The 13688-nt window shown below is 44.8% G+C and overlaps 1 protein-coding gene across 1 annotated transcript in view; it reads left to right on the top strand.

Moving 5' to 3' along the window:
* The window catches only part of rad54b (RAD54 homolog B), a 201930-nt gene that overhangs the window by 159412 nt on the left and 28830 nt on the right, over positions 1-13688 (top strand). The window contains exon 12 of the mRNA XM_059984898.1: positions 6038-6299. Within this exon, the coding sequence (XP_059840881.1) occupies positions 6038-6299 (262 nt within the window). The remainder of the gene's footprint in view (positions 1-6037; positions 6300-13688) is intronic.

The raw sequence follows: 13688 nt of genomic DNA, 5'->3' as shown, positions 1-13688 counted from the left end.
CTCTTCTCTTTGTCTGGCGGCCTCTTCTTTTTGTCTGGCGGCCTCTTCCTTTTGTCTGGCGGCCCTTTCTTTCTGGATTTCGGCTTCTCTGGCGGCCTCTTCTCTTTGTCTGGCAGCCTTTTCGGCTTCTCTGGCGGCCCTTTCTTTCTGGATTTCGGCTTCTCTGGCAGCCTCTTCTCTTTGTCTGGCGGCCCTTTCTTTCTGGATTTCGGCTTCTCTGGCAGCCTCTCCTCTTTGTCTGGCGGCCCTTTCTTTCTGGATTTCGGCTTCTCTGGCAGCCTTTTCTTTCTGGATTTCGGCTTCTCTGGCAGCCTCTTCTCTTTGTCTGGCGGCCCTTTCTTTCTGGATTTCGGCTTCTCTGGCAGCCTTTTCTTTCTGGATTTCGGCTTCTCTGGCAGCCTCTTCTCTTTGTCTGGCGGCCCTTTCTTTCTGGATTTCGGTTTCTCTGGCAGCCTCTTCTCTTTGTCTGGCGGCCCTTTCTTTCTGGATTTCGGCTTCTCTGGCAGCCTCTTCTCTTTGTCTGGCGGCCCTTTCTTTCTGGATTTCGGCTTCTCTGGCAGCCTCTTCTCTTTGTCTGGCGGCCCTTTCTTTCTGGATTTCGGCTTCTCTGGCAGCCTCTCCTCTTTGTCTGGCGGCCCTTTCTTTCTGGATTTCGGCTTCTCTGGCAGCCTTTTCTTTCTGGATTTCGGCTTCTCTGGCAGCCTCTTCTCTTTGTCTGGCAGCCTTTTCGGCTTCTCTGGCGGCCCTTTCTTTCTGGATTTCGGCTTCTCTGGCAGCCTCTTCTCTTTGTCTGGCGGCCCTTTCTTTCTGGATTTCGGCTTCTCTGGCAGCCTCTCCTCTTTGTCTGGCGGCCCTTTCTTTCTGGATTTCGGCTTCTCTGGCAGCCTTTTCTTTCTGGATTTCGGCTTCTCTGGCAGCCTCTTCTCTTTGTCTGGCGGCCCTTTCTTTCTGGATTTCGGCTTCTCTGGCGGCCCTTTCTTTCTGGATTTCGGTTTCTCTGGCAGCCTCTTCTCTTTGTCTGGCGGCCCTTTCTTTCTGGATTTCGGCTTCTCTGGCAGCCTCTTCTCTTTGTCTGGCGGCCCTTTCTTTCTGGATTTCGGCTTCTCTGGCAGCCTCTTCTCTTTGTCTGGCGGCCCTTTCTTTCTGGATTTCGGCTTCTCTGGTGGCCAGTTTCATTTTCAAAACTGCTTCTTGTCTGGCGTAACGCAGTCGCACCTTGGCGGCTTCTGCCTTTCTGGCGGCCCTTTCGGCTTCTCTGGCAGCCTTTTCGGCTTCTTTCTGGATTTCGGCTTCTCTGGCAGCCTTTTCTTTCTGGATTTCGGCTTCTCTGACGGCCAGTTCTTTCTGGATTTCGGCTTCTCTGATGGCCAGTTTCATTTTCAAAACTGCTTTTTGTCTGGCATAACGCAGTCGCACCTTGGCGGCTTCTGCCTTGGCTCTTGCCTGGGTGGACTTACTTGATGTCGGTTTACTGCCCTTGTCGCTGGGCGCCATCGACTTGATCCCGGATCGAGCTGACATTGCAGCACTTGGAACACCTGATAACGCCCGGGTGGGCTTACTTGATGTCGGTTTACTGCCCCTGTCGCTGGGCGGCGTCGACTTGATGCTGGGTTGAGCTGACATTGCAGCACTTGAAACACCTGATAATGCCGCTTTTTCACTGTAACGTTCTCCTTCGGGTGTAACGAAACGCCGAATTTAACGTCCGGATAAACCACAGTTAATAAGAACCAGATCGCAGTAAGATTAACCATTTACTGTTCACTCTTCACATTAACATATGGTGAAAACTGTTGATAAAACAATACAAGATTGATACAGTATTTGTTCCTTCCTTAATATCACATTTCAAGTGTAAATACTTGCAAAGGTGACTATAACTACATTACACTAAGGTGCAGTATACAGGGAGAGTTTACCTGCTCCATTGACTACTTTAAATACACTTCCATGCAAACTATCCGCGACTCTTTAACTAACGAAAGCATAAACATTATCTACCGACGTTACCTCTAACAGGATCACTATTAACATCTTAGTTCAATATATCGATTATCTATTAACTTACAGCGTTGCTCTCACTGTGATTTCTCATGCCTGCAAAACTGCTTGTGCTCAGGTGAGCCTCGTGGTGAGCCCCCACCCTCGCGCTAATTTCAAACCGGTGTTTTCCCACAAGACGCGGCGAAACCGGATGTGACATCATCGCATGCCGATATATTTTACATGCAATGAATATACTTTAAACACTTCTAATTCTAACTAGAAAATACTATTGAATGAATTACTAAGCGAAAATATTATAAACTAAATAACTGTCGTAAAGACAGCACAAGGTCTCTCAGTGGGAGAGCATTTTGGAGATAGTGATCACAATTCCATCTCCTTTACCAGAGCATTGGAGAAGGATAGGAACAGACAAGTTAGGAAAACATTTAATTTCAGTAAGGGGAAATATGAAGCTGTCAGGCAGGAACTTGGAAGTATAAATTGGGAGCAGATGTTCTTAGGGAAATGTACGGAAGAAATGTGGCAAATGTTCAGGGGATATTTGCATGGGGTTCAGCATAGGTATGTTCCACTGAGACAGGGAGAAGATGGTAAGGTACAGGAACTGTGAAATGAGAGACTGAACACTCAAAAGACCCAAACTCGAACCACAGCCACCACTTACTCTTCCCCATCCTGCACCAGAATACGTGGATCCAGATCGGCCTCTCTAACCACCAATAGACAACCCCTTAGGAGAACGTCATACTCGAATTGATGCATATAGATATGTGTTTGCATCACTACAAGATACGGAGGCTCCACAGAGGCTCATAAATATTAAAGTTTAGTTTTATTTGTCACACATACGTGAGTGGCAGAGTGAACATACTTCTCTACAAATGGAGTTGTAAGGTGCTCGTTCCATCCACTAGCCTGCAGGTCACCCTTGGGCAAGGTGTAGCACCTGCTTAGACCCCCTCACCCCACCGATCAGGGTTATGTGAAGCCATGGGAGCAGGTGGGGGTTGGTTGTATGAGCAGCCAGCGCATATCACAAGCCCTGCTGATGCCAGGCAGACAATCACTGATGAATATTGATCATGGCTGGTGTCAGCCATCTTGTGAAGACACTGCCCAGAGGAAGGCAATGGCAAACAATTTGCCAAGAATGATCATGGTGATGGAAAGATCATGATCACCTACATTATACAATACAGCATATAACGAGCGAACATTGAAACATACTGTGAAATGCGTTGTAAAATCAGTGCTGGTGGTGGCCTGCAAGTGTTGCCATGCTTCTGGACGTCCACACCTTGGTAGCCCTAACCTTATGCCTTTGGAATGATGGAGGAAACCCACGGAATTGAACACAGATTGCTGGAGCCATGTGACAAGAGCAAGTAATAACTGTGCAACAAGCTTGTCCAGTCATGTATTTATGTAGTCTGTGTTGTAGCCCATCCACTTCAAGATTCAACATGTTTTGTGTTCAGCGATGCTCTTTTGCACACCACTGTTGTAATGTGTGATTATTTGAGTTATTGTCACCTTCCTGTCACTCTCCTCACCTCTCACATAAAGAAGGTGATTTTGCCTACAGAACTTCTGCTCACTGGATGCTTTTTGTTGTTTTGCACCATTTTCTGTAAACTCTAGAGACTGTTGTGCGTGAAAATCCCAGGAGATCAACAGAATCTGAGATACTCAAGTCATCCTGTCTGGCACTGACAATCATTCCACAAAGTCACATAAGAAATAGGAGCAGGAGTCGGCCATCTGGCCCATCGAGCCTGCTCCACCATTCAATAAGATCAGGCTGATCAGTCTGTAAACTCAGCTCCATCTACCTGCCTTTTCCCCATAATCCTTATTTCCCCTACTTTATAAAAATCTATCTAACTATATCTTAAATATATTTAGTGAAGAAGCCTCAACTGCTTCCCTGGGCAGAAAATTCCACAGATTCACCACTCTCTGGGAAAAACAGTTTCTCCTTATCTCCATCCTAAATCTTCTTCCCTGAATCTTGAGGCAATGTCCCCTAGTTCTAGTCTCACCTAGCAATGGAAACAACTTTTCTGCTTCTATCTTATCTATCCCTTTCAAAATTTTGTATGGTTCTATAAGATCCCCTCTCATTCTTCAGAACTGCAGAGAGTATAGTCCCAGACGACTCAATTTCTCCTCATAGGTTAACCCCTTCATCTCCGGAATCAACCTGGCGAACCACCTTTGCCATGCCTTCAAAGCCAGTATATCCTTCCTCAAGTATGGAGACCAGAACTGCATACAATACTCCAGGTGCGGCCTCACTAGTACCCTGTATAGTTGCAGCATGACCTCCCTACTCTTGAATTCAATCCCTCTAGCAATGAAGGCCAACATTCCATTTGCCTTCTTAATAACCTGTTGTACCTGCAAGCCAACTTTTTGCGATTCATGAACAAGCACTCCCAAGTCCCTCTGCACAACAGCATGCTGCAATTTTTCACTATTTAAATAATAATCTGCTCTTCGATTATTCCTTCCAAAGTGGATGATCTCACATTTACCAACATTGTATTCCATCTGCCAGACCTTGTCTCACTCACTTAACCTATCTATATCCCTCTGCAGTCTCTCCACATCCTCTGTACAATTTGCTTTTCCACTCAGTTTTGTGTCATCAGCAAATTTTGCTACACTACACTCAGTCCCCTCTTCCAGATCATCAATGGAAATGGTAAACAGCTGAGGGTCCAGCACCGACCCCTGCGGCACCCCGCTCTCCACAGACTAGAGAAACACCCATTTATACCAACTCTGCCTTCTATTGGGTAACCAATCCACTATCCATGACAATCCACTTCCTTCGACTCCATCTATCCGTATCTTACTTATAAGTCTCTTGTGCGGCACCTTATCAAACACCTGGAAATCCAAGTATACGACATCCACCTGTTCCCCTCTATCCACTGCACTCATTATGTCCTCAAAGAACTCCAGTAAGTCTGTCAAACAGGACCTGCCCTTTCTGAATCCATGTTGCGTCTGTCTAATGGAACCACTCCTTTCTAAATGTTTCGCTATTTCTTCCTTAGTGACAGCTTCAAGCATTTTCCCAACAACAGATGTTAAGCTAACTGGCCTATATTGCCCCTTTTGCCTACATTCTTTTTTAAAAAGTGGTGTGACATTTGCTGTCTTTCAATCTGCCGGGACCTGCCCAGAGTCTAGAGAATTTTGGTAAATAATTAACAACGTGTCTACTATAACCTCCACCAATTCCCTCAGCACCCTGGGATACATCTCATCAGGACCAGGGAATTTATCTACCTTCAGGCTCTCTAGTTTGCTCATCACTATCTCTTTTCACATTTCTTCCTCATTCTGATGTTTGGTCTGAACAGCAACTGAACCTCTTGTCCATGTCTGCATGCATTGAGTTGCTGCCACATGATTGGCTGATTAGATATTTGCATTAATGAGCAGGTGTACCGAATAAAATGGCCACTGAGTGTATCCTATTGTATGTGTTTATAAAAATGCCAGTACAGGTTTTGTATGAAATGCTCTCACACAGTACACTATTAATATGGGGGCTTCAGAAAGTTCAAATGTACATTTATCAAAGTGTGCACGGTGTATACATCCCTGAAGTTCGTCTCTGTCAGGCAGCCACAACACAAAAAATCAGAATAGAATCCACTAAAAACTCCACACCACAAACATTCACTGTGTGAAAAAGAAAGAAAAAAAATCAGCAAACAATAAAAAAAATAACGAACAGAATATGAACCGTAGACTCCCTGAAAGTGAGTCCACAGCCACGGAGATAAATGGTCCAGGAGCCTGATGGCTGCAGGCCACAGCCGTGGAGCCACTTCAGTGCTGATGGCTGCAGGTCACAGCTGTAGACTCAGTTCAGCACTGAGACAGGTAAAGTCTCACGTTATAGTGAGCTGTACACTGGTTTATCTTTTGTCCTTGGCCTTGACACCTTCATCTTTTTAATCTGACTTTGCATTTAAATTGCTTGTTTTAATTTCTCCTGTTGCAGAGTTGTGCTTGTTTCAAACTATACTCAGACGCTGGACCTCTTGCAAGAAATGTGCACGTCCTCTGGATACAGCCACACCCGATTGGATGGACAAACCCCCGTCAGCCATCGACAGCACATTGTGGAATCGTTCAACAGCAAGCACAGCCAGCACTTTGTCTTCTTACTCAGTTCAAAGGCTGGCGGAGTTGGATTAAATCTGATCGGAGCATCTCGTTTGGTTCTGTATGATATCGACTGGAATCCAGCAAATGATATCCAGGTGATGTTTAATTGACATTTGTGTCAGGTAAAAGATGAGGTCTGTAGTAGATACTTCATAAGCACTGAAGGCTGAAGCTTTTTGTGATTTGTAGAACATAGAAAATAAATATAGACCATGCTACAGGGATCAGCCCTCAAGTATTAACTCTCAACAATACTGTAATGATCATTCAAGCACAGAGAGAATCTGAATTTACTGACGAGTACCAGTTCATAAAACACAAGAATTTACACAACTAAATACCGATGAGCACACCCACTGGGTTTCCCTAACCCTCCATGAACAGTCAGAAGAGAAAAGGTAATGCCTGGGAAGAGGAGTCTATGCTGGCCAGGCGTTCTTTCTGATGCCAGTGTGGTCTCTGCGTTTCCAACATAGGGTCATCCACTTCTGTGATGGTTGGTCTCCACAGAGTTGTCACTGTCTCTGCTCCCAGAATCATCCATTCTTATTCTTTTCCCTATCAGATCAATCTATGATGTTTCAGTTTCGTTGCCTCAAGGTTGTCTGACTGGCCTATGTTGTCTTCTCACTGGATGTGGCCCGAGGCTCCAAGCAGTATTACTTTATGGACAGCCCTTCTGCCCTGTGACCGAGGTGATTTCTGTTGTTTCCACTCAGACAGGTTGAAACCAGTCCAACCAGTTCACTGGGCCCAGACAACCAGGTCGCAGGCTATTCCTTCTACCAGCCTGTTGTTTCACATAATAAGCAGCTTCTTATCTGAGAACAGTCTCAGGTTTATCAGATCATCAACAGAAATTCATTGTGTCCATGTTCATTTGCTCTGATTACGTTATCCCTGAATCAGTTCACAACATGGTGCTTGCAAGGACAGTCTCACAAAGGAGCCACCTCCACCCTGCAACCCCATGGCATGAGCAAAGACTCCTGCGTTGTCTATTTTTACTGACCTTGCCTCATTACTATTTACTGATTTGTAGATTATAGTTCTTTCTGGCCAACAACCAGTACAGCAGTGGAACAGGCCATTCAGCCTGCAACAGTGTCCAGAAACAAATCAAACGGCTTACTAACCTAATCCCTTCTGCACAATGTCCATGTTCTTCCATTTTCCTCATGTTCATGTGTGTATCTAAATATTTCTTAAAAGTCCCTAATGCAGCATCCCAGGCAGCACATCCCAGGTGCCCATCACTCTTTGTGCCCCTCACACCTTTGAAAATCCCCCCCCCCATCTTAAATGCATGCCCTCTTGTAAAGGCATTTCAGCCCTGGGAAAAAGATTCAGTCTGTCTACCTTATCTATGCCACTCATAATCTGCTAACCTCCATCAGATCTCCCCTGAGCCTCCGCCGCTCCAGAGGAACCAACCCCAGTTTGTCCATCCTCTCATTATAGCCCAAGCCCTCTAATATAAACAACTTCCTGGTAAACCTTCTCTGCACCCTCTTTGAAGCCTCAACAATCTCCCTACAAATGGGTGACCAGAACTGTATGCAATACTCCGGATGAAGTGTAATAAGAGTTTTATAAAACTGCAACATAACTTCCTGACTTTTGGACTCAATCCTTCAACTGATAAAGGCAAGCATGCTATAAGCCTTCTTAACCACCCTATCAACCTATGAAGCCATCTTCAAAGAGCTATGAACTTAGACACCAACATCCTCTGCTCATCAACATTGTTAAAGGTCTAGTAGTTTGCTAATAGTTTATACAATGCTGAATTTGCCACGTTAGTGTAAAAATAGGTTCCATTCTTTGTTTCATAGAGTTATAGAACATTACAGATCAGAAGCAGACCCTTTGGCCCATCTAGTCTGTGCCAGACTATTATTCTGCCTAGTCATATCAACCTGCACCTAGAATAGAGCCTTCCATTCCCCTCCCATCCATGTACCTATTCAAACTTCTCTTAAATCAAACCCATATCCAGCAGCTTGTTCCAACTCTTACCACCCTCTGAGTGAAGAGCTTCTGCCCCATCTTTCCTTTAAACATTTCACCTTCGACCCTTAACCCATGACCTCCACTTATTTGACAAAGTCCTGCATGGGAAGTTGGTCAAGAAGGTCCAGTTGCTTTGCATTCAGGATGAAGTAGTGAATTAGCTTAGGAATTGGCTTCATGCGAATGGTGAGAGGTAGTAAATAGTTGTCTCTCTGACTAGAGGCCTGTGACTTGTGCCACAAGGTTCACTGCTGGGTCCGTTGCTGTTTGACATCTATATCAATGATCTGGATGATAATGTGTTTAAATGGATCAGCAGATTTGTGTATGACACCAAGATTAGGGGCATAGTGGACAGTGAGGAAAGCTATCAAAGCTTGCTGCGAGATCAGGACCAGCTGGAAAAGTGTGTTGAGAAATATAAGATGGAATTTAATCCAGACGAGTGTGCGGTGTTGCACTTTGGGAGGACAAACCAGGGTAGATCTTACATGGCGAGCAGTAGGACACCGAGGAGTCCGGTAGAACAGAGGGATCTGGGAGTGGAGATCCGTAATTCCTTGAAAGTGGCATCACAGTTAGAGAGCGTCATAACGAAAGTTCTTGGCATATTGGCCTTTGTAAATCAATGTATTGAATACATGTTATGTTCAGGTTTTATAAGACTTCAGTGAAGCCTAACTTGGAGTACTTTCTCCAGTTGTGGTAGGCTACCTATAGGAAAGATATAATAGAAACATAGAAAACTTACAGCACAATACAGGCCCTTCAGGAAATAACATGTACTTACTTTAGAAATTACCTCAGGTTACCCATAGCCCTCTATTAGCTCCATCTACCTATCCAAGAGTCTCTTAAAAGACCCTATTGTATCCGCACACACCAACGTTGCTAGCAGCCCATTCTATGCACTCACCACTCTCTGTGCAAAAAAACTTACCCCTGTCATCTCCTCCATACCAACTTCCAAGTATTTTAAAACTGTGTCCATTTGTGGCAGTAATTTCAGCCCTGGGAAAAAGCCTCTGACTATCCACACCAGCAATGCCTCTCATCATCTTATACACCTCTGTCAGGTCACCTCTCATCCTCCGTCGCTCTAAGGAGAAGAGGCCAAGTTCACTCAACCTATTCTCATAAGTCATGCTCCCCAATTCAGGCAACATCCTTGTAAATCTCCTCTGCACCCTTTCTCTGGTTTCCACATCCTTCCTGTAGTGAGGTGACCAGAACTGAGCACAGTACTCCAAGTGAGATCTGACCAGGGTCCTATATAGCTGCAACGTTACCTCTCGGCTCTTGAATTCAATTCCACGATTGATGAAGGCCAATACATTGTATGCCTTCTTAACCACACAGTCAACCTGCACAGCAGCTTCGAGTGTCCTATGGACTCGGACCCCAAGGTCCTTCTGATCCTCCACACTGCCATTAATACTATATCAATAAGATTAACAGAGTGCAGAGAAAACCTTTAAGGTTGTTACCAGGACTTGAGGACCTGAGGTTTAGGGAAAGGCTGAATAGGTTAGGACTTTATTCCCTAGAGTATAGGACAATGAGTGAAGATTTGATAGAGGTATTAAAATTATGAGGTATATAGTTGGGGTAATGCAAGCAGGCTTTTTCCTTTGAGGTTGGGTGAGACGAGAACAAGAGGTCATAGGTTAAGAGTGAAAGGTGAAATGTATAAGGGGAACCTGGGAAAGAACTTCTTCATTCGGAGGGGGGTGAGAGTGTGGAACCAGCTACCATCAGAAGTGGTGAATGCAGATCTGATTTCAACACGTCAGAGAAATTTGGATAAGAAATTTCTCTTCTCCCATCTTCAACTCTCCTCCTCTTGGATACCCCAGCTTACAGTAGTTCTCTGCCTGCTCTGGGTCTTTTAATCTCTAAATGCTGACAAGACATCAACCAGCTTGACTTCAGCACTACTGTCTCCTCCTCAAACCTTCCACCCACTGAACTCAGTTCTTGTTGCCTCACTACAGGAAGGATGTGGAAACTATAGAAAGGGTGCAGAGGAGATTTACAAGGATGTTGCCTGGATTGGGGAGCATGCCTTATGAGAATAGGTTGAGTGAACTCGGCCTTTACTCCTTGGAGCTACGGAGGATGAGAGGTGACCTGATAGAGGTGTAGAAGATGATGAGAGGCATTGATCATGTGGATTATCAAAGGATTTTTCCCAGGGCTGAAATGGCTGCCGCAAGAGGGCACAGGTTTAGACAATAGATAATAGACAATAGACAGTAGGTGCAGGAGTAGGCCATTTGGCCCTTCTAGCCAGCACCGCCATTCACTGTGATCATGGCTGATCATACACAATCAGTACCCTGTTCCTGCCCTCTCCCCATATCCCTTGACCCCACTATCTAGAAGAGCTCTATCTAACTCTCTCTTGAATGCATCCAGAGACTTGGCCTCCACTGCCTTCTGGGGCAGAGCATTCCACATATCCACCACTCTCTGGGTGAAAAAGTTTTTCCGCATCTCTGTTCTAAATGGCCTACCCCTTATTCTTAAACTGTGGCCTCTAGTTCTGGACTCACCCATCAGCGGGAACATGCTTCCTGCCTCCAGTGTGTCCAATCCCTTAATAATCTTAATCTTAATCTTATAGAGGAGATGTAAGGGTAAGTTTTTTTTTTACGCAGAGTGGTGAGTGCATGGAATGGGCTGCTGACAATGGTGGTGGAGGCGGATACGATAGGGTCTTTTAAGAGACTTTTGGATAGGTACACGAAGCTTAGAAAAATAGAGGGCTATAGGTAACCCAAGTAATTTGTAAGGTAGGGACATGTTCAGCACAACCTTGTGGGCTGAAGGGCCTGTATTGTGCTGTAGGTTTTCTATGTTTCTATGTTAACATGGATGGGAGGTGTGTGGAGGGAGATGATCTGAGTGCAGGTGGGTGGAGCTAGGCAGAATGATAGATGGGCCAAAGGTCCTGTTTTTGTACTGTAGTACTCTGTGGCTCTAGTCTCACCCAGTGTCGGTGGAAAAACCCTGCCTGCATTTTCCCTACCTGTATCTTTCAGAATTTTATATACCTCTGTAAAATCTCACCTCAGTCCCCTAGGCTCTTGGGAATAAAGTTCTTTGGTAACAGTGAAGATTGCATAAACTTAAGCAAGAGTGTAAATTGGCTAATCCCTTAACTGTTCAGATTAGAAACCACAATATGATTTAATAAATGAGCTTTGGATAAAATTGCTGCAGAATTGGATTATGAGATTATGAGAGTAAGATTCTGAGAGACATACGCAGAGTAGACAGACCTTTTTCCCAAGATTGACATGTCTAATACTAGAGGGCATGCATCTAAGGTGAAAGGGCATCATTTCAAAGGAGATGTGAGGAGTAAATTTTTTGACACGGAGAGTGGTGGGTGCCTGGAATGCACTGCCTGGGGTGGTGGTAGAGGCAGAAACATTAGAGACTTTTAAGAGATGTTTAGATAAGCACATGAATGTGAGGACAATTGAAGGATATGGATATTGTGTAGGCAGAAGGGATTAGTTTTTTTTATTTTTCAATTTTTGCACTACTTATTAATTATATACATATATATCTTATTGTAATTTATAGCTATTTTATTATATATCATAATATACTGTTGCTGCAAAACCACAAGTTTCACGACATGTGCCAGTGGAATTAAACCTGATTCTGATTGTGATTAAGCTTTTGGTTTAGTTGGCCATTTTAACTACTAATTTAATTGGTTCAGCACAAACTGTTGACCGAAAGGACTGTTCCTGTGCTGTACTGTTCAATACTCTAGAAAATAATTTCAAATACCTGCTTTGTGATGTTATTTATTACATAAATACAATGAATGTTATTAATGAATTTCAAGTTAATTTGTGGTTCAACGCCTCCGTTGGTCGGGGTCGACTTTGGACATTGTGTCCCAGCTGTCCACGTGATACGTAAGCCAGGCCAGTACAATATGGAGAGCAAGCTGTTGCCCATGTAGTAGGCTCCCCCGTCTCATATCTGAGGAATCCAAAGAACAGGAAGTATTCTAAAGGCAGGGTGACATAACCGTGGCTGACAAGGGATGTCAAAAATAAAAGCAAAAGAGAGGGCATATAATACAGAAAAAATTAGTAGGAAGTTAGAGAATTGGGAGGCTTTTAAAAACAAGTATTTTGCATCAGTCTTCACTGTAGAAGGCACTAGCAATATGCCAGAAGTTCAAGAGTGTTAGGGGACAGAAATGAGTGCTTGCTATTTCTATAGAGAAGGTGCTTGGGAAGGATAAGTCAATTGAATCAGATGGAGCAAACACAAGGAAGTCTGCAGATGCTGGAAATTCAAACAACACACACAAAATGCTGGTGGAACACAGCAGACTGGGCAGCATCTATAAGGAGAAGCACTGTTGACGTTTCGGGCCGAAACCCTTCTTCAGGACTAACTGAAAGGAGAGATACAAAGAGATTTGAAAGTGGTGGGGGGAGGGGGAGATGCGAAATGATAGGAGAAGACCGGAGGGGGTGGGATGAAGCTAAGAACTGGAAAGGTAATTGGCAAAAGTGATACAGAGCTGGAGAACGGAAAGGATCATGGGACGGGAAGCCTCGGGAGAAAGAAAGGGGGAGGGGAGCACCAGAGGGAGATGGAGAACAGGCAGAGCGATGGGCAGAGAGAGAGAAAAAAAACAAACAACTAAACATGTCAGGGATGGGGTAAGAAGGGGAGGAGGGACATTAACAGAAGCTAGCTAAGTCAATGCTCATGCCATCAGCTTGGAGGCTACCCAGCCGGTATATAAGGTGTTGTTCCTCCAACCTGAGTGTGGCTTCATTTTGACAGTAAAGGGAGGCCATGGATAGACATATCAGAATGGGAATGGGACATGGAATTAAAATGTGTGGCCACTGGGAGATCCTGCTTTCTCTGGCGGACAGAGCGTAAGGTGTTCAGCGAAATGGTCTCCCAGTCTGCGTCAGGTCTCACTAATATATAAAAGGCCACACCTGGAGCACCAGACACAGTATATCACACCAGCCGACTCACAGGTGAAGTGTCGCCTCACCTGGAAGGACTGTTCAGCGAAACAGTCTCCCAGTCTGTGTAGGGTCTCACCAATATATAAATGGCCACACCGGGAGCACGCAGTGAGGCGACACTTCACCTGTGAGTCGGCTGGTGTGGTATACTGCATCCGGTGCTCCCGGTGTGGCCTTTTATATATTGGTGAGACTCGACACAGACTGGGAGATCGTCTTTCCAGCTCTTAGCTTCATCCCACCCCCTCCGGTCTTCTATCATTTCACATTTCCCCCTCACCCCACTATTTTCAAATCTCTTACTATCTTTCCTTTCAGTTAGTCCTGACGAAGGGTCTCGGCCCGAAACGTCAACAGTGCTTCTCCTTATAGATGCTGCCTGGCCTGCTGTGTTCCACCAGCATTTTGTGTGAATCAGATGGACCTGGAGTTCTGAAAAAGGTAACT

This window comes from Hypanus sabinus, chromosome 1, assembly GCF_030144855.1.
Source record: "Hypanus sabinus isolate sHypSab1 chromosome 1, sHypSab1.hap1, whole genome shotgun sequence".
Classification (NCBI taxonomy): Eukaryota; Metazoa; Chordata; class Chondrichthyes; order Myliobatiformes; family Dasyatidae; genus Hypanus; species Hypanus sabinus.
This window is presented reverse-complemented; position numbering and strand designations above follow the sequence as displayed.